General features: G+C 39.7%; 9 protein-coding genes across 10 annotated transcripts; 4 read left to right on the top strand and 5 right to left on the bottom strand.

Moving 5' to 3' along the window:
* Positions 1-304: 304 nt before the first annotated feature.
* Gasu_05000 (uncharacterized protein) lies at positions 305-1,357 on the top strand. Its single transcript, XM_005708877.1, has 2 exons — positions 305-493; positions 542-1,357. Exons 1-2 carry the CDS (start codon positions 320-322, stop codon positions 746-748), a joined length of 381 nt encoding a protein of 126 aa, XP_005708934.1. The 5' UTR covers positions 305-319; the 3' UTR covers positions 749-1,357.
* A 47-nt stretch (positions 1,358-1,404) lies between these two features.
* Positions 1,405-2,209, top strand: Gasu_04990 (uncharacterized protein). Its single transcript, XM_005708876.1, has 2 exons — positions 1,405-1,561; positions 1,978-2,209. Exons 1-2 carry the CDS (start codon positions 1,421-1,423, stop codon positions 2,182-2,184), a joined length of 348 nt encoding a protein of 115 aa, XP_005708933.1. The 5' UTR covers positions 1,405-1,420; the 3' UTR covers positions 2,185-2,209.
* A 28-nt stretch (positions 2,210-2,237) lies between these two features.
* Positions 2,238-4,624, bottom strand: Gasu_04980 (uncharacterized protein). The gene is made up of 8 exons (XM_005708875.1): positions 4,586-4,624; positions 4,388-4,535; positions 4,273-4,338; positions 4,098-4,228; positions 3,766-4,052; positions 3,384-3,718; positions 2,995-3,336; positions 2,238-2,944 (listed from the first exon to the last, which is right to left on the bottom strand). Exons 2-8 carry the CDS (start codon positions 4,517-4,519, stop codon positions 2,291-2,293), a joined length of 1,947 nt encoding a protein of 648 aa, XP_005708932.1. The 5' UTR covers positions 4,520-4,535; positions 4,586-4,624; the 3' UTR covers positions 2,238-2,290.
* A 9-nt stretch (positions 4,625-4,633) lies between these two features.
* On the bottom strand, positions 4,634-6,044 carry Gasu_04970 (4-hydroxyphenylpyruvate dioxygenase). Its single transcript, XM_005708874.1, has 3 exons — positions 5,648-6,044; positions 4,983-5,603; positions 4,634-4,930 (listed from the first exon to the last, which is right to left on the bottom strand). Exons 1-3 carry the CDS (start codon positions 5,909-5,911, stop codon positions 4,712-4,714), a joined length of 1,104 nt encoding a protein of 367 aa, XP_005708931.1. The 5' UTR covers positions 5,912-6,044; the 3' UTR covers positions 4,634-4,711.
* Positions 6,045-6,160: 116 nt separating this feature from the next.
* On the bottom strand, positions 6,161-7,174 carry Gasu_04960 (methylsterol monooxygenase). Its single transcript, XM_005708873.1, has 3 exons — positions 7,095-7,174; positions 6,875-7,046; positions 6,161-6,826 (listed from the first exon to the last, which is right to left on the bottom strand). Exons 1-3 carry the CDS (start codon positions 7,154-7,156, stop codon positions 6,242-6,244), a joined length of 819 nt encoding a protein of 272 aa, XP_005708930.1. The 5' UTR covers positions 7,157-7,174; the 3' UTR covers positions 6,161-6,241.
* On the top strand, positions 7,085-8,489 carry Gasu_04950 (zinc finger CCCH-type containing 3). 2 transcript variants are annotated; one of them, XM_005708871.1, is made up of 4 exons: positions 7,085-7,832; positions 7,882-8,073; positions 8,121-8,177; positions 8,225-8,489. In XM_005708871.1, exons 1-4 carry the CDS (start codon positions 7,215-7,217, stop codon positions 8,312-8,314), a joined length of 957 nt encoding a protein of 318 aa, XP_005708928.1. In that variant the 5' UTR covers positions 7,085-7,214; the 3' UTR covers positions 8,315-8,489. The 2 variants fall into 2 exon arrangements, with proteins under 2 accessions (XP_005708928.1, XP_005708929.1); XM_005708872.1 differs by having other exon boundaries at positions 7,185-7,832.
* A 10-nt stretch (positions 8,490-8,499) lies between these two features.
* Positions 8,500-10,514, bottom strand: Gasu_04940 (uncharacterized protein). The gene is made up of 2 exons (XM_005708870.1): positions 9,881-10,514; positions 8,500-9,830 (listed from the first exon to the last, which is right to left on the bottom strand). Exons 1-2 carry the CDS (start codon positions 10,502-10,504, stop codon positions 8,589-8,591), a joined length of 1,866 nt encoding a protein of 621 aa, XP_005708927.1. The 5' UTR covers positions 10,505-10,514; the 3' UTR covers positions 8,500-8,588.
* Positions 10,515-11,154: 640 nt separating this feature from the next.
* Gasu_04930 (elongation factor EF-G) lies at positions 11,155-13,949 on the top strand. Its single transcript, XM_005708869.1, has 10 exons — positions 11,155-11,586; positions 11,638-11,872; positions 11,918-12,085; positions 12,147-12,283; positions 12,327-13,026; positions 13,078-13,172; positions 13,222-13,381; positions 13,432-13,569; positions 13,616-13,720; positions 13,766-13,949. Exons 1-10 carry the CDS (start codon positions 11,219-11,221, stop codon positions 13,925-13,927), a joined length of 2,268 nt encoding a protein of 755 aa, XP_005708926.1. The 5' UTR covers positions 11,155-11,218; the 3' UTR covers positions 13,928-13,949.
* Positions 13,950-13,953: 4 nt separating this feature from the next.
* On the bottom strand, positions 13,954-19,324 carry Gasu_04920 (DNA-directed RNA polymerase subunit). Its single transcript, XM_005708868.1, has 22 exons — positions 18,876-19,324; positions 18,718-18,825; positions 18,598-18,660; positions 18,324-18,549; positions 18,116-18,275; positions 17,915-18,059; positions 17,676-17,865; positions 17,452-17,641; positions 17,235-17,406; positions 16,947-17,180; positions 16,744-16,897; positions 16,585-16,696; positions 16,334-16,532; positions 16,065-16,287; positions 15,918-16,012; positions 15,686-15,869; positions 15,441-15,632; positions 15,288-15,388; positions 14,821-15,235; positions 14,646-14,761; positions 14,324-14,592; positions 13,954-14,276 (listed from the first exon to the last, which is right to left on the bottom strand). Exons 1-22 carry the CDS (start codon positions 19,302-19,304, stop codon positions 13,982-13,984), a joined length of 4,272 nt encoding a protein of 1,423 aa, XP_005708925.1. The 5' UTR covers positions 19,305-19,324; the 3' UTR covers positions 13,954-13,981.
* Positions 19,325-19,329: the final 5 nt, after the last annotated feature.

Genomic DNA, 19,329 nt, shown 5'->3' with positions numbered 1-19,329 from the left:
CTGTCAACTATACTACTGTTCCAGTTTCTAGCTACGATTCCGCATTTACGAGCACCCTCATAAACATGTCCCGAATATCACACCATTTTGGAAACAAGTAAAAGAAATGGTCGAGTCACGGAGAAATATATTCAACGCACCAGAGTGGTGACCAGTTTTTTAACTTGTAAGATTCCTGTTTATCTCCGTTGTGGTGAAACATTGCTTGGTTCCATTGACCTTATAGAGCAGTGACTGGTGGGACACGCATTAACAGTTATGTTGAGCACTTACAAACGCAATCGTATGCTGCGACTGTTATTTAGTCGTCGTCCTAGTCATGCCGGGGCTTATGCCTACTGTTGAATCACTGTCACGAAACGCTCTTTTATTTGTAAACGGTCCGCATATACATATCTGGACTCGTTGGATGATCACGTGTCTAAAAGTTTCTCGAGAACCCAGTTGGAGTAAAGCAAGTCGTACGTGGTTAATACGTCATATTTCCAAGGAGGTTTGGAATGCGATTACTTGAGATGATAAAGATGCTGCACGATGCAAGACAAATATTCAAAAATGCATTCAAAACAAACCTTCTAGTCGTAAACCCGAAACCCGGTTTCATCATTGGAAAACTACTTACAAAGACTGTTGTTTGGTAGGTACACGACGAATTGCGTCTCATAAGGTTCAAATTTCGATCGATAGTTTAAGTTCAAAAAGTGTTTCCGCGCTAGAGTTGGTAGTTTATATAGAACTCTATGTTTAACTCGTCAAGGTCTCTTCCCGACTATTGGAAACATTAGTGACCTACTTGAGACGACATCTCGTATGCTGCTGTAGTCGAAAGAGTCTTCTCCACGGAGAAACATTCACGTGCCTCTGGAGCTTGTGTAAGCAAAGTGACTTGTCTCGAACCAATTAGTCATAGTTTGAACCAAGTTAGGGAGGATCGCTGGTTGGTGGCTTGAGGCTTGCTAGTGGGGAAGCCTATTGACAGCAAAGGAATGCCTCGTCGCTTTACGTCCGACAAGTATTTGCAGTATTAGGTGGGTCCTCTTCATTCGAGTGATAAGGCTCCTTGAGGTTGGATGGATGGCAGTGTTCATCTACAGTACCAGAACCTTGAATCTCTAACTAGTGGGTTTTTTTTTCATTCAAGTATCCCTGGCTATATCTTAGTTGCTCGACATTTGATACAAACTATGCCTATACGCTTTATAGTAATATCCTAAACATCAGCCCCGCTCCAAAATCGAGAGCTCAATTCGTCAATGATGCAAAATGTAGGAATCGAAATATGACTGGAGAATGGTCAATGTTATTTATTTATTATACTTTTATATTTTTGTGGGAAAATAAACATTTGACTGTTCATTGAAAAGAATCTGACCATCATGTCTTTACAAGAGCTTTTCGAAGAAACATTAAGAATCGGAGAATGTCTTTGGACGCATCTAGCTCTTCGACTTTGGCTCCATCTCCTATTGACAGCCTTTTGCATATACCTTTAACTGGATTTAAGTCGTTCAGTTTTCTAATAGGCAAATCTTCTAGTTGTCATCGTCCACTGAATCAGGAAGTAATTTTCTACATTTTTTGTACTTCTTCTATGTCTTTTAGAGTGAAAAGTCTTCATTTCCTATATTCACAAGGCTACCTATTCAACTTCAATAGGAGAGGCCTTGATCTACATGAATAATTGTATAGGAACAGTAGGATAATAGACAGTTGAACATTATTAAAATTGAATAGAACTTGCATTTGCAGTCTTCTAGTATGGTTTGACACTTGTTTATTATAGAACACTTTTGTTATTTCTTCAAGGTGGACTGGAAATGCATTTTTTCTGAAATAAAACCCTCTTTCATTTTCCATTCATATGCAAATTTTCTTTGGCTTAAACAGTTAAATCAAATCATAGACATACTCTTCCTATTTTTTAAAAGTTTTTAATTCATACGACAATTGACAACTCATTTTGATTTCACTTTACAGCTTTCAAGTTTTAGAATGGGAAAATCGGCAAAGATTGCACGCCAGTCTCCTGTGATTCGCAAGTCGATCGAGAAAGGAAAAACACAAACGTTATCGCAAAAACAAAAGGCGCAAAGAAACTTGAAAAAGATAAAGTCATCGAAGAGAGCTGCCAAAAAAACCGCAATCTTGGAGTATTCAGGGAGGAAAGGAGGTGACGACGATTGATATAAGATCCAGTAAGAATCTACTTCATATTGCACTTGTTTCACAGTTTGAACTATTCAAGAGTACTATTTATCGGGACACTTTAGATAAAAGCTTTTTATTGCTATTAACTTGAACTTCTAGAAAAGTCACGTTTCTGAGTTACTTGTAAACCTCGAAGACGGTTCAAAGCAGCAGCTAACTCCAAACGACGAGGTCTCGCATAGTTGCCGAAAATAGCCCTACCCGGTGCGATACAATCTAGTCCTTTTTGATCAATCAGCACTTCAATAGAGTCTAATAACTCTCTAATAACGCGCTTTCCGTCGATTAATCCAGCATCCAACAGCATATCCAGTGTATCAGCGACTGCTCGCGTCTGACTTGGGTCTACAAGTTGTTCGACTGCATCAAGTTCTATTTCCCCCGAACCGAATTCAATTGTATACAAGTCAGTAGCACGTATGCGTCTTCTGCCGCCACGTCTAGCACCTTCTAATGAAGCTGGTATTGGAGCCCTCATACAAGGCAGCATAAACGTGTCTGAATCCTTGCGTTCCGCTTCTATAGCCATAGAAGGCAATTCAGTCACAATCTCTTTCGCGCGTTTTGTGACATCATACGGCCGATATGAATCCATAAGAATAACTGTATCGCAAACATCAAAATAGTCACCAGAACCGCCTATCACTAAAATTGTTGATATTCCAAATTTTTCATACATATCACGAACTCTAGATATGAAAGGCGTGATCGGCTCTTTATCCTTACTAACTAACACCTTGAGAACGAGTAAGTAAATTAATTGGGTTTAAAACAAACAAGACCTACCTGCATACGTCTGTCACGAATCATGAAATTAGTAGCACATGTATCTTCGTCAACCAAAAGTGTAGTTGCACCAGCTTCTACAGCTTCCATAATGTTCGCTGCTTGTGAAGTGCTTCCCGAAGCATCCTCTGTGGAGAAAGATTGCGTATCCTTTCCAAACGGAAGATTCTTAATGAAACTCGAGATATCTACGCATGTCACTGCACGTCCATCCTCAGCCCGAATTTTGGTAGTATTAGGATCTACGCAAACAAATTCTCTACCATCACCTCTAATATGATTATATATACCGACTTCAAGTGCTTGGAGTAAGGTTGACTTTCCGTGAAAGCCACCACCAACCTAGTAGAGACATTTAAATCGGTTCAGCATTCGAAAGTAACCCTTACAATCAGTGTAACACCTTCTGGAATGCCCATGCCAGTAATCACACCATGATTAGGAAGACGAAACGAAACTCGCATACTTTCAGGACTTTCAAAATGTACAACACCACTGCCTATCAATGGCTCATCGCTAGCTCCACTTTTCCTCGGCAAAACTGCACCATCTGCAACAAATGCAATTAACTTCATAGACTTTAAATTGCTTCGTAAAAATTCTTGGTCTTCCGCTACTTTGATATGATCCATCAACTCATCATAATCCAAATTTTCCATTAGACAAGATGACGTCACGACTTGCGGCAAACCGTCGATGAGGATTTCCTTCGCACGATTACCCTCTGATATGTTGTCACTCAACATTCCAAAAAGTTAAAAGCACAAATACCAATTGTACGTCCTCTTGCGGGTAATGCTACTGTAAAGCGCAATTCGACAAATTTATCAGTGAAAACACAAGAAGAACGTTCCAAAATATGCTGCTTCGGCTTGTCTATGTTCAAATTTGCTCCCTTTGAACCACCCCAACCTCTGTTTGGAGCAGCTTTATCTAAGTGAAGACCATGACAACTAGCCCAAAACTTCCGTGTTATAAAATCTCTTAAAGCGACTTCTCGTGGTTTGGAATTATAGGTTTGCTCAGGAAATCCTGCAATATTACGAGGAATAAGTACCCTGTCTAAAGTTAACTTCATACTATAGACAAGTGTGTACACTTACCTGAATCTTGAAGGAGGTGCAAACGGATCGCTCTGAATGTTCTCCACTGCTAGGAAGAATGAAGGGTGTCTCCAACCTCCATAGAGATCCTTGTATGCTGGATATCTTTGACCATCGATTCGAATCAGGAGCTTTCCCACTGTTAAAGTAACTTTTAAAGAAAACAGAAACAAACCTTTCGCAAATCTTCCCAAGTACCACGCAATTCTTTGGAACCTTCTTCGGACCGAATGTCTTGAGTCTATAAAAAGACAATTAAACTGGCAATGAAAAACATAGACTATGCAAACCTCAAACAATTCTTTGCCGGGAACCTCCCGGGTATATTCTGGTAATACATAACGTGGTCTTCTGGAATCTTGAAGCTTTCGCCCAGAAGAAACACCTCTTTTGAATACAGAACCCACACGTTTCTCACTCATTAACTGTCTACAAGACCTTAGAAAACCCTTAAGATATCTAAAAAAACTAAATAACTAAACCGATACCCAAAAAAAGAGGAACTGCGAGAAGTGAAACCGCACAGGGAATTCCACATTCAGAAAAAAACAATGCGAAGAATAGTTTATTCTTCTTCCGATGACATTTCAGAATATTTGTGACTCTAAACTACATCATAAATTTCCGCGATTTGCTTGTGCTTTCTCTACACCCTCGAAGAGATTTCTAAAGTTACCAGCTCCAAAACCTTCGTGATTATGACGTTCTATGGCTTCAAGAAAAAAGGTCGGACGATCTTGGACTGGATTGGATAAAATTTGAAGCAAATATCCTTCTTCATTCCAGTCCAAAAGTATACCAAGGCGTTCAAGCAACGTCCAGTCCACTTTGACCTACAGATAATTTTTCAAACTTCTAAAAATGCATATATATTGTGTTACATACTTTTGAACCAACTTTTTCTTTGGTTTGTTTATAATAATTTGTAGGCGTTTCTATAAATGTGAGACCTCGCTTCCTCCAAGCAGAAACATCTCTGATGATATCTTTACTTAATAGTGCAACATGCTGAATACCTGGACCACCACTGTACTCAACGAATTCCTGTACCTGGCTTTTACCCTTTCCTTTCGAAGGCTGCGTTATCGGCATTTTAATAACTTCATTTGCGTCCGCGATAACTACTGTACTTAATCCTGTGTACTCAGTGTGAATAACTCTGTCATCTGCAGCCCAAAAACGATGAAATCCCAGAACACTTTCATACCACGACACGACTTTCTCTACACCATTTTCACCCTGATTACAAACGCAATGGTCAATCCTTACAAAATTGGGTTGTGGAAGAGCTTGAATATATGGATCCTCGTGAAGCTGTTTGAATCCTGGTAAAAACTTTCCAGTATATTGACGTCTTTCTACAAAAGTATGCCATATACCTCCAAAAGGAGCTTCGATGGTTGCTGTGATCACTAGACCATACTCATCCTGTAGTATTTGGGGTTCCTTGATAATTTTTGCACCTTGAATAACACAATGTTCAAATGCTTTCTTGCAGTCGGCAACCTTTCTTTTGTTAATACTCAAACAGAAAATCAAAAAAGACTTACGCGGAAAGCTACATCTTTAACAGCGTCTCCGTGACTTTGAACAAAGTTATGGAAGTTGGTTTCGTGAGCATCAAACGTACTGGTGAACACAAAAATGACACCACCATTTTGTACAACATATGAGCAATATTTCCTTGAACCAGTTTCTAAACCAGAATAAGCAATTGGTGAAAATCCAGCGCGACATATAAAGTACGAAGCTGCTTGAGTAGCGTTTCTGGTCCAAAAGGACACATGGTCGAAGCCTAAAATTTCGACAGACATAAGGCAGTTTCGGACAGTAGAAAAAATCTACAGATATGCTACGATTTCTAATTGATTGATGATGTTCAGAACTTTGGACATTATTGTGTAAACTATTCTAGGTTCAGAAAATCATCACCCTAATCAATGAAACTCGCAGCTGTGCAATTTTTAGACTAGTATATAATTCAAAGACATAGTGAAAGCTTATACGACATCTCTACAACTCTGAATAACTGATTCTCTTCTGTCAAAAACAAAAATTGATATATGTATATATACTTATTTATTTATGGGGGCTTATTCTCACTCAAAATACAAAGGAGTCATTTAAAGATTCGAATAGAATTATCAACAATCACGGCAATATTTACGCACTTTGTAGCTAAGATTAGTTCCATAGATGCCATCACACCAAGTAAATATGGAAGCATAATTTCCTGAATACAAATAATGATGATAGTCATGGTGTTCGGTTCCACCGTAAAAGGACAAAAAAGAGTTAAGGTTCCAAGGAAACTCATATCCAGAATGAATATCTACTGCTTCATACTGTCTCATCATGAGCCATACCCATAAAGTAAAAAGATGCGGTCCAACTACTAGTGGACCCAAAAACGTCGGAACGCCTAAAAGGACCACTTCAAGAGGATGCGCGTAAGTGGCAGCTAAAGCAAACGGAGCACTATATTCGTGGTGCACATAGTGAATGTTTTTATATGCCCAAGTTGTATGCAGCCAGCGGTGCAACCAATAGTTCCCGAAATCTTCGACAAGAAAGAAGAAAAAGACTTGGACCACTACGATGAAAAGACTGGGTAAAGGAAGTTCTCTTGTGACTCCTATAGCCTTAAATAAAGGATAGCTCAAAGCTATCATCGGCAACATGACAAAAAAGAACAAAATAAACAAATTAAGACAACACTTTTGAAGGTTCTTCACCACGAATTTAGTTCATGCCCAAGGTTCTCTTAACACACTCACCGCCTTGGAAGGATACCGAAAAGTCTGCACCTTGTACCTTTCGAAAAAGGGTACTTTCAAAACATCAAGAAGAAAATACGGTAGACAGCCTAGAAAATAACCGCAGACAAGTGAAAAGAACAAGCCCCAAACAGTCATTGTGAAGTCACTGTAACTACCACAAAGAAACGCCCTAAAGAAAATCACACTATACATAGTGAAAAAAACTCAAGGTACCTACCATCCTTTGTGAACGAGTCCAGAGGAAGTAAGCAAAGCTAAACTAGTCAATTCAAGAATCATTCGATTCAAGCATCAACCAGCTGTGTAAGACAGCGGAGAAACAAATTTGGGGGCGTGCATGAAGAGTTTCAAGAGGCCAAGATATTCTCTAAGAAGAGCAACAAGGCATGGAACAGGGCCTGTACCAACTATTAGTAGGAACCATGTATTGTTTCGTTTTCCTGTCAAGTGTCAAACCGAAAGTAATATAGCACAGTCGCAAAAGCTACCAAGTCAAAGGTCGTCTGTCAATGCCTCTGTAATCGTTGGTAACTTTTCAGAGCCTCCGAAGTCTGAATATTTTGTGAAGTATAAGTATTCACTATATAGAACAGGAGTGAGACAAAAACACTCGTTGCAAACCAACTTTTTCCCTCAAAGTTCACCAGTTACTTCGCACTATAGAAGTTCCTTCATAGGGAAGGATTTAAAGCACACGCACTCTACCACTTTTAAAAACAAAGTGCTCGTGAACAAAGTAAACGTTCAGTCAAATAGTAGTAGTGCTGAACTAGTCAATAATTCAGAAGAGAGCAACAAGAAAACCAAAGAAACACCTTTGAAAGTTGCTCAAAGTGGCAAAAGTTACTTTACTTATGGCAGAAACAAGAAACTTAAGTCTGAACTATGTTTCTTCTATACTAGGTTTGGACTCTGTACAGATAAACAGTGTCGCTTCATTCACGACCCTGAGAGAGTACGCAAGCTTCAAATGGTTTACTTATGTCTTTGATACAGTTGAGCAGGTTTTTGTTTGTCGACGGTTTATTAGTGGCTCTTGTCAGAATCCGGGTTGTAAATTGCTGCATACCCGAGAGGAGAATAGGATGCCTGTTTGCTTGAGGTTCTTAAGTGGGTTATGTGGGAAGAATAACTGTCCGTTTGTTCACGTTAATATTGGCAAAAATCCTGAAATATGCAAAGATTTTGTCTTCAGGGTGGGTTTGTACCATTTGCAATGTGCAGAAGATAACAATGGAAGTAGGGTTTTTGTAGTCAGGGACGTCTATGTTGCAGACTGCACACTTGGGATTGCGTCGAGGCAAGTGCTTGACGACTCAGATTTCATTCTCTTATATCATCATCTAGTTTTGGAAAACGGGTCAATGTTCAAATTTTGAGAAATGTCCATTGAGACACAAATTGTGTCAATTTGGGAAAAGAGAAAAAGTTCCATAGAATGGCTCAAAGAGCCTAATAACATGCACAGTTTGGATAGTCATGTGAGAGTTTGACCTCGTGGACCTTGACTGAATATATACCCTTCCAAATTTTCCAACCTCTCAGCCTTTTTGCTTCTTTAGTAGCCAGAGTGAGAAAGGAAATAAAATCCAATCATTAATTACATTCACATAACACTGATACATTTGTTAGTCATATATATTTACTTTTTTAGTCTTAGTTCGGAGTAACACCATGTCAGCTAAATTATGCCAACAGGAGAAGTGTCTCGTCACAAGACTTCCTTTGTGCGAAGCCTTTTCTGAGGGAAATCACTGGTTCCATCAGGGAAATCTTCGGATGCATCAAGCTTCGTTGGTTCTGCTTTGATTTCAAAACCCAAATCACTACCTGAAAAACTTTCCTTATGTTCAAAATTCTCCAGAGTAGAATCTTCAACCTCGTTGGCATTCTTGTCACGATCTTCACTTTTCCAATCATGGCTGCCTCCTTGAGACTTCCAAACTGAATAACAATCAACATGAAATATTTTTGTCCCTTCATCACCTCCTTCTTTGATAGCATCCTTATATACAAGAGCTTCCAGCTCGTCATCCCATTCCATTTCGAAACAGTCTCCACAAACAAAACATCTGTCTTCACAATCTCCTGCAAATACTTTGTTCTCATGTCGGTGTGTTTGATTTGCTTCCTCATCTACCTTCTTCAATTGTTGCTCTCGTTTATCTATGTTTATTTGAGAAGTGCCATCCTCAAAAATCATTGAAGATGAGATCATTCCTGAATTCCTTACAGAAGTGGTTCCTTGTATCCATTCATGAACACTCGAATACCACATTCGACATATCCCTCCTTGTCTCCGAGCTCTTAATCTTTTGTTCCACTCAAATAACCAATCTAGGTGTTGACGCAAGTCCTCTCTGGTTGCGAATCTGGAACCATCAGACTCACTCACTATTTGTAAGTCATCGTAAAGCTTACAAACGATAAAACCATGATCAAGTCTTCTTAAAATATTGAAATCTGTTATGATTTCGTCTTGCACTTGACAACTACTACTGACATCGCTCTCGAATTTCGAATTATTTGGAAAAATTTTTCTCTCTGAAACTAGTAGAGAAGATTCCGAATTCTGCGGAACGAGCTGGCTGTTGTAGCCTGACATAAGGGACTGGATTGCGTTCGCAATTACAGCTTCTTGTTCTTGGGCTTGTTGATTTTCTTGCAGAGTTTTTATCTGATTGACTATATTGTCGGTGTGCTGTTGCAGATATGGTACAAAGTTTTGTGCAATAATGTTAAAATTTGCATATTGGAGAATCACGGTTACAAGAGCTTGCAATGCATTTAATTGCTCTTGTGTTGGCATCATTCCACGGACTAGTTGGGCATTGATGGTATCTACTAACAGTTGAGTTTCCACTTGAAGCTGCTTCATCAACTCCGATGATGTGTCCAAGCGTGAATGGACACCACTAGCTTGCTTGCTGCTCGACTTTCTAGTTGGTTCGCTCTATCAAACAGTTAACTACGATATTATTGACACGTAAAATTAGCACTCACATTGTTATTCAATATTCCATGTTGCTGTAGACGCAAAAAGGCAGGAATTCTATTTTCTTTGGGCTTGGGCACTGGAACCTTTTCCTGGGCTCGTTCTAAATAAGAAACATTATAGTTTTGTGGTTTGGTATCGACATGACTATTTCCTGCTGTGGTCCTAAGCAAAACCTGGGGATTGACGTGTACAGCTTCGTATCCTTTCGTATTCTCCTGTATTTGTTTTTGAACTTCATTTGCTCGGACCTTCAATAATGAGATCAAGTTGTTTCCAAAATAGGGTGGCCAGGTTTCCAAAAGTCTCATCATGCTTTGTCTCACTGCTTTTGGCACGGTTCTGAAAGCCGAAAGAAACGTCGTCTGAAGATTCTTCTCGAAGAGGCTTCTGTAAGGTTCCCCAACATTTTTAACTATTGAATCTAGAAGATATAGTGCTGGCAACTTTTTATCTGGAGACACGGCCGCAATTCGTGACTCTATAGCTTTCACAATCGCTGATGCAGCGTGTTTATTTTCTGCAGCTATAGCAGTAAGGTTGTCGATGATAGGCTTGGAGTTGAAAGTGAGGTCTAAAAGAAACTCACTGTACTCTTTAGAAGCGTCCAAATAAGCACTGGGAGAGTCCATGCAACCTATGTGTTAGTGAAGGTGTTTGAGAGTCCGCTAAAAGTTGTTCTAAGGGTTACGAGTTCTAAACGAAGAGGGACGGCGCTCAAGAGATAACGGACTGCAGTGTTACTAGGAGCTGGCTAAAAAGGTTGCAACCTGTTTAAAGGCAAAGTTTGAAGTGTCTATACGTATGCAAAATATTTCGGAACCTCAAACCAAAAGGCTTTATCGCCCAAAATTCAAAATATACTTTAGCTTCAGCTGCGACAAACAAACCTACGGGAATGCCAAAATCGAAAAATGCCAAAGAGCGCCTTGAGAGAATATCGGCCTTTCAATTTCAGAAAAGATATCGAAAGTTTCTATCATTTGTTCATGCCTAGGAAGGTGATGTTTCTTCGAGGAGGAACAAGATTCAATAGAGAGTTAGGAAATAAAGAAATGCTGATGGATAGCGAAGTAAAGTAGGTTGGAGAATTTTGTAGGAATACGCAATGACAGATAAACCGCATGAGGAGTCCAAGAACTAAGACAGGAAGTTATAGAACCTCAAATAACCTTTAGGAAGACACAGTCTCGTTTCTGTAAGAATAATTTATAGGATTACAAAGACTAGTTGAAACGTATATATAAGTAGATTGGAAGACCAAAGATACTTTCGGAACATTTTCTTCAAATTCTCAGCGCAGGTTGGAGTTTTCATTGACCGGAACCAATTGCCAACTTACTTACATGTGCAGTACACGAATTGTGAAGGTTCTTTCGGCTCCTTTATGGTCCAGGTTATTCTTGAGACGCCAAAAATATGTTTGGTATTCGTTTAATAAACGTTATTCTAGAGAACTTTCTTCGCTTTCCGCGGAGGGAGCAGAAAATAGTAATCTGGAAAGAGATATCAACAAGCTGCGAAACGTCGGCATTTCTGCGCATATTGACTCCGGGAAAACAACGCTCACAGAGAGAGTTTTGTTTTATAGCGGAAGAATAAGGGAAATACACGAAGTTAAAGGGAAAGACGGTAAGGGTGCCACCATGGACTTTATGGAGCTCGAAAGAGAAAGAGGAATAACTATTCAAAGTGCTGCAACATCTTGCTTCTGGTAAGCCGTTAGACTTGAGAGTTTTCCTTTTCGGTTTTAATGGTTTTATAGGGCAAATCATCCCATCAATATAATCGACACCCCTGGTCACGTCGACTTTACTATCGAAGTTGAGCGAGCACTTCGAGTGTTGGATGGTGCTGTGCTAGTTTTATGTGCAGTTGGTGGTGTACAGAGTCAAAGCTTAACTGTTAGTAGACAAATGAACCGATACAAAGTGCCAAGGATAGCCTTCATAAACAAGTTAGATAGACAAGGAGCGAATCCTTTTCGTGTTGTACAGCAAGTATGTATTTTTTACTTTTCGTCCTCTTTGCTAATCTTTGTGAAGCTCCGAGACAAACTTCACAAGTGGGCTGCTCCGTTAGTTATTCCAATTGGTCTTGAAGAAGAGCTCAAAGGGGTCGTTGATATTATACGACGAGAAGCCTTATATTTTGAAGGACGATTTGGAGAACAAGTTGTTAGGAAACAAGTTCCGGAAGCTTTGGTTCATGATGTGAGGCCTAACATTCGTAAATATTTTTCGCAGTAGTGACCTATTTGCTTTTTCATTTCAGGTAGAGAAATATCGAAAGAGTCTTGTTGAGATGATAGCAGAACTAGATGAGTATATCGCTGATAAATTTCTTTCAGAACAAGAGATTTCTGAAGAAGAGTTGACAGGAGCTATTCGGAAAGTTACTGTCAATTTACAGTAAGTTCACGATATCTTCGAACAAGCATCTTAACTACTTTAGGTTTATTCCTGTCTTTATGGGGAGCGCTTTGAAGAATTGCGGAGTTCAGCCTCTTTTGGATGGAGTCGTTCAGTACTTACCGAATCCAAAGGAAAAGGAGAACATAGCCCTTCGCCTTGTGAGAAAGGAAGTAGATGGCGAAATGAAACAATTAGAAGAACCTGTTGTATTAAGTCCTTCAGCCGATGAAAAACTCGTTTGTTTGGCATTTAAACTAGAGGATGGACGATATGGACAGCTTACTTATCTTCGGTTGTATCAAGGCACTTTAAAGAGGGGAGACTACATTTTCAATTCTCGTACGAGTAAAAAAGTGAAGGTGCCAAGGTTGGTTCGAATGCATGCGGACGAAATGGAAGAGATTTCAGAGGCTGTTGCTGGAGATATTTGTGCGGTATTTGGTGTAGAATGTGCTAGTGGAGATACATTCACTGATGGAAAGGATACGTTTTCTATGGAGTCCGTGTTTATTCCAGAGCCAGTCATGAGTTTGGCAGTAAAACCCAAATCTCGAGAAACTTCCAACAACTTTACCAAGGCACTAGCTCGCTTTATGAGAGAAGATCCTACTTTTCACTTTTTCAACGATTCAGAAACTAAGCAGCTGATCATCAGTGGGATGGGAGAACTGCACTTGCAAGTTTATTTGGAACGAATGAAACGCGAGTATGGAGTGGAATGTGAAGCTGGACAGCCTCAGGTTTGTTTCTGATGTAAGAACTTTTCGTCGACAGCCAACTTAGAAGTTTAGGTTAATTTCCGTGAAACTGTGACAAAACGTACGAAGTTTGATTATTTACATAAGAAGCAGACTGGCGGTGCTGGTCAATATGGTGGAGTTATTGGGTGAGGAATCAAGTCATTTGTATTTTTTCGAAACTGAAAGGAACTGCAGTTATATTGAGCCCTCAGACGATTCACTGAATAACGAGTTTGTCAATCGTGTAGTTGGTAATGCTATTCCTCCAAACCTGATTCCAGCTGTTGAAGCTGGCTTTCGTGAAGCTTGTGAGAGAGGTTCGTTGACTGGCCATCGAGTACAAGGTGTTCGTATGGTATGCTGCCTATCTGTATGTTTTTTTAAAGTACTGAAATGTTATTTGAGGTATTGGAAGATGGAAAGAGTCACTCCGTTGACAGCAGTGAACTGGCATTTCGAATCGCAGCTATTATGGCGTTTAGAGAAGCGTTTCCTCGAGCTGAACCTGCAATTTTGGAGCCAGTTATGACTGTGGAAGTTCAGGTTAGAAGATTTTTTAATGATAGGATGAAGTTTGATATATCGTTAGGTCCCTACTGAGTTTCAAGGAACGGTCATGGGGGCCTTGAATAGGCGGAGGGGAATTATTATTAGCGCTGTGGATTATGGAGAACTTTCCGTTATTCAGGCCGAGGTAGCGTAGCTTTTATTTAAAAGTGCAAAATCTAATTTGAACAAGGTGCCTCTCTATGAAATGTTTGGATATGCGACAGAATTGCGTTCTATGACCCAGGGAAAGGGTGACTATACTATGGAGTATAAAGAACATCGAGAAACAACTCGACAAATTCAACAAATGTTAGTCGAAAAACATCAAAAGGAACAAGCGGAACGAAAGTAGTTAGATTTATTCAAGTTTGCTAAATGGAGTGTTGAATTTTGTTTTGGTCGAATATTATAGGCCTAGTCTCCGGTAGATATTACGTTTTTGTAAAATGGTTTCTTTTCTAGGAGGAGGAACTACGACACTGTTACGATCATTCCTTAATAATCCAAACAAACCTGTTCCTAGAGGCACAGGCATACCCATAATGACACATTCTGAAACCCCAACCACATCATCTTGTGTCTTATATAGAGCAGCATCAAATAAATGATCCACTGTCTTCTCAAATGAAGCCAGCATTATTGCCGAGGTCTTCATCTTTCCAATTCCGAACCTGGTGATCCCTAAAATTTCACCTCGAAAACTACCAGCAATAAACTTTTCTGCAACGATTAGGAAGTCACAACTTACCTCATCACATCCGCCAATAGCGCAACATGTCTTGTATCTATTGACATGCCATGACTTGCCATAGTGTACTGAATTTCCGAGGCAACCGTCTTCCTGGCAGCTTCAATTCCTAAAACCTTCTCAACAATTATTACATGGTTGGACGTCGTGCAAGTTCCCTCAACTCCCGCAGTAGTCATCACTGATAACAAGTCAGAGCCTTCAACTAGTAACTGGTAAGATTTGTCGTCTTTCTGATGAATCACAGCTCTCTTAATGGACGAGATCCCCTTGTATTACATATTCAACAGACTTTTGCATTCAATGAAGTATTCTCACTTACTTGTACAACTACATGAGGTAACTGACGTTTCAGAGAATTCATTTGGAAATATAAGTCTCCCGAGGCTTTGGATGGAACAAATATATGCAATCTATCATCACTCACTACAGCAATATCTATCGACATCAGTTACAAAAGCTGAAAACGAGATTAGAGAAATTTATAATAAATTTACCGTTCTCCTTTAAACGTAACTTTGAATTGTTTACAATCGCATTTCGGACGACATTTACATCAACATCTAACTGTAACCTGGAGATCAACTCTTTGTCCAGCTGCAGTGATATATAAACTTGATTCCTCCGATAGACTTCCTTTATAAAATTGCAAATTTCTCCCAAAGTCGTCCTTTCAATTCGTCCCTTGACGATTCTCGCAATAGTGATATCGTTAGGAGAAACAAGCTCTGCGGTTATAACAGGAGTATTGATGATTGGAGAAGCATTGATAATTTCTTTGATTCTTGGAACTCCCAAAGTAATGTTCATAGAAGCAACTCCAGCAAAGTGAAAGGTTTTTAGAGTCATTTGTGTTCCAGGCTCACCAATACTTTGTGCCCCGATCGCTCCCACCGCAGTGCCAGGTTCTATCTGATTCGAATTGAATAAAACTTCATTTACTCATTACATTGTATGTACGTACTTTGAATCTTTGCAGTTTGTGAACGATTCTACGTACCAAAGCATCCAATTGCGATTTTCTCAAACCAAACGCCGCATCGATTGTGTCTCGAAGCATAGAGCCTGAAATTAGCTTTGAATAAAAGACACTACATGACGGTTTGCAAACATATACCATTTGAACAAGATGACGATATTCTCTCAAGTTCCATTTCATGCTTTCTAGCGATGGATGAGAGGAAATTTTTAACGTCCCTCAGAATCTTTAAATGGCTCTCGCTATCTTCAAAAGCTCCAAAAGAATGAAAAGTTAGTGAATCGGCATAATGTATCACTTCATCTGGATTCAAACGAGGCTCTCCTTTGCCTACGTGTTGAATGTCATCCGTGCTCAATATGAAATTGTATACTCGAACTTACTCTTTATTGTACCTTCAGCCTTCGAATCTTCTAACAGCTGTTCCAAATTCAAGGGACAGTTTGCACCAGATGCACCCTCCACAACAGTAGGATCCATGCCATCGTCCCCATACAGAAACTGTACAACTGTACCGTCACTATAACGGACAGTGTTATCATAATTCACACTTAAATCTTCCAACGCCTGAAAAATAATGTCAAAATAAAATAATGCTTTCTATTAGAATTCAACCTTCATCAGTCTGCGTTGCATATATCCTGTCTCAGCTGTCTTGACTGCTGTATCGACAAGCCCTTCTCGTCCTGCCATTGTGTGAAAGAAAAACTCTTATAAGAGTAAATATATGACTTTGAGTAACTAAAATCGCTGCAATTTTACCTGTGGCAGTCATTCCACTAAAGAAACTATTCTTCACAAAACCTTTGGCCCATGGAGTTCTTGCACTCATTCCACTCGCAAAATGTGGCAAAGCTCTTCCAAGAAACCCATCTGGTACACGACAACCATTCACTGTTTGTTGTCCAACGCAGCTAATCATTTGAGAAATATTTATGTTGCTTCCCTTTGATCCGCACAATGCCATAGCCATTGCACTATTAACCTGGGCAGAGTCACCAAGTTCAACAACTAGGTCAAGAATAAATTACCTTTGGGTCGATGGCTGCAATGCAAACTTTTCCAGCGTCTTCTCGAATTTTGGATAAGACGGCATTAATGGAAACTTCAAGAGTTTGTTCCACAGTACAACCAGGCCTAGCCTCCAATGTTCTACTTTGAAAAGCTTCTATCAAATCATCACAGTCCTTATATCCTGCACGAAGTAGTTCATCTTTTCTGGCTTGTAAACTACAGGAGGAAAGTGACCAGCTTTGTTTGCTTCATATAAAGCTACACTTACATCACAGATGGAGTAACATCATCAATACCCAAAGAAAATCCAAAATCGGAGAACCAACGAGAAGCAAATTTGGAAATCATTGACATAGCACTGGCTGCAGCCGAATTGCCTCCTAACTTGAATGTTAATGTTATCCAAAATAGCTGAAACAGCAACTACCTTCTCTTGAAAGTAAATAAAACAAGGAACGTTTGGAACCACTACCCAATGAAGCTTTCCCCAGCTGTCCACATAACAGCTCTCCATTACGAATATAAACGTAACCATCATTTTTGCAAAGATGAGGCGCCAGGAAGTTACTCTCATATCCCGACTAGAATAAAATTTCATCACCTACAACCAATCCAAAATAGGAGACCTACTGGATGTGACCATTGTTTTTCATATACATAAGCAGTCATTGTCTGAAACCCCGGACACAATCGTAGAATGAACGAAATTGCTTGTTTTCCAGTCCACATTTCAAAAGGTTTAATTATCGCAGGATTTGGAAGCTTCAAATCATATGCGACGCTTTGCAATCCAGAAAGAAATATAATACGAGTAAATTCGGCCCTGTCTAAATACACATCTTTACATGTGAATTTATAACAAGCCTTTCAAGTCTTTGTTATTCATTTAGAAGGACAATTGAAACCAAAACTAAATACCGAAAGAAAATCTTGAGTTGCTGCAATTAGAGGCTCTCCATTACGAGGGGTAACCAAATTCTCTTGGACACACATGAGAGTGGCGGCCTCAGCTCTTGCCTCTTCAGTCTGAGGAACGTGCATGTTCATCTCATCGCCATCAAAGTCTGCGTTATACGGAGTACAAACACATCTTCCAATACAATAAGAATGCTAAACAAAGAACTCAGAAACTTACTCGTTTAGGCGGAAAGTTCGGCACGGAAAAACTTTCACTCTGTGGCACATGATTGAAACCCGATGTAGACTTGGTTGTCTGTTGAACAAAACTATATCATTATCTCTCAAATGACGTTCAACTACAAGTCCAAGTGATAACTCTTGTGCTATCTTTTTACGATCCCCGTAACGAAGAAAACGCTTCGTCCCTATTTGACTGAAGTTAGGATTCCATAAATACACAGCTTCCAAACTTGCCGTCCTTCAGCTCAACAAAATTGGCTCCAGGATGAATATCAGGACCATTCAAGACTGCCTTCGACAACTGCTTGATATTATACTTTGTAACTCGTTCGGGAAATGTCAACTGCTTTGCAACATAAACTGGAACCCCAACTTGCTCAATGCTTAGATTAGGATCGGGAGAGATAACCTACAAGTGGACTTATACTACAAATTGACTTTTTAAAAGCATTCATTACTGTTCTGCTTGAAAAATCGACTCTCTTTCCAGAAAGATTTCCTCGGAATCTTCCTTGTTTTCCTTTCAACCTCTGGCAAAGACCCCGGATAGTCTTCCCACTAGTAGCGGAGGGTGGCAATCCAGGAAGATCAGCATTGATATACCTTTGTTTTTCTCAGCTAAATTCTAAGGCAAATCTGCATGAATGCTAGTTAATCACCTGGCACATTCCAACTGCAGCAGTTCCCAATCATCCATGACAAGTGAAGCGTTTCCACCGTTTTCCATCGCTTGTTGAAGAATGCAATTGATATGCACAATTTCAGACAGCTTCATGGTCAAATCATCCTCATTTGACCCAATCGTTGGATCAGAACAAACTAACAACGAATTCAATATGAATACAATCAAAATTCTAAAATACACACCGCTAGGGCGAAGACAAGCAGGTGGAACTGGAAAGTTGGTTAAGAGCAAATTCTCTGGTCTATTGTAAGTAGGATCCATTCCTAAGAGTATAACATCTTCTGGGGGAATTCGACTAAGGATTTCCAAAACTCTGAGTGGATTGAGATCGTCTACTGCCTTCTGAATATGCGGGCTAACGTCACTCAAATTGTCCGCGACAAAATGAAATTTTCTCAAAAAATTCTCCTAAGGAGCCTCAAAAATTTAGCAACTACCAAGGTAAACGGAACTTACCTTTTCTTCTTCAGTGTCTTTGGCTGACGAAAACGGATCGTGTATTAATTTCATCACTCCAACCTATGGTCACTTTGATAAGCATATTCAACTTGATATAGTATATCTTCCCCATAATACCTTTTTCACAGCTCCATTGGGAGAGCCACAAAAAGGACAGTGTTTTCGAGACTTGCAAAGTTTTAGAATATTCTTCAATACTGCCTTTCTTTTGGACGGATTAGCTCTCTACGAAATAGTACAATTCAATAAAACTTTTCTGAAATTACAAAAGTTACCGTGATTGGCGATCGAAGTTTATGAAGAAACTCAGAAACAAGCTCCTTTGGCAGTAGGACTCTTGAACAGGCTTTGCACACACATTGCAATATGAAGTATGTGGCTTTAAAGTAACCCATGTGAAAAACAGGAAATGCCAAGGAAATGTCGCCGAAATGTCCAACGCACGTAGCCAGTGACTCTCCACAGGTCTGACACTGGCCAGTTTTATCAGAAGGTCCAAGATGAAGGTCCAATACTCCACCAGCTGCAGGTTTCCTAAGTGGCTGTGTGTAAAGGTCTCGGCTGGTAATTCTCGTTACCGACGTCCTCGCCACATCTTCTGCTCTAGGAACACAAAATTGTATACAAGATATCTTAACTGGAGTATCTTGTTCCTTAACTACCTCTAGTTTTATAGGCTGAAACGTAGAAACTGTCGATGACATATTACACTTGGAAAATACGTCAACC

This window comes from Galdieria sulphuraria (assembly GCF_000341285.1).
Source record: "Galdieria sulphuraria unplaced genomic scaffold scaf_2, whole genome shotgun sequence".
Taxonomy (NCBI): Eukaryota; Rhodophyta; class Bangiophyceae; order Galdieriales; family Galdieriaceae; genus Galdieria; species Galdieria sulphuraria.
Note: the sequence above shows the minus strand (reverse complement) of the source record. Positions and strands in the feature narration are given on the sequence as shown.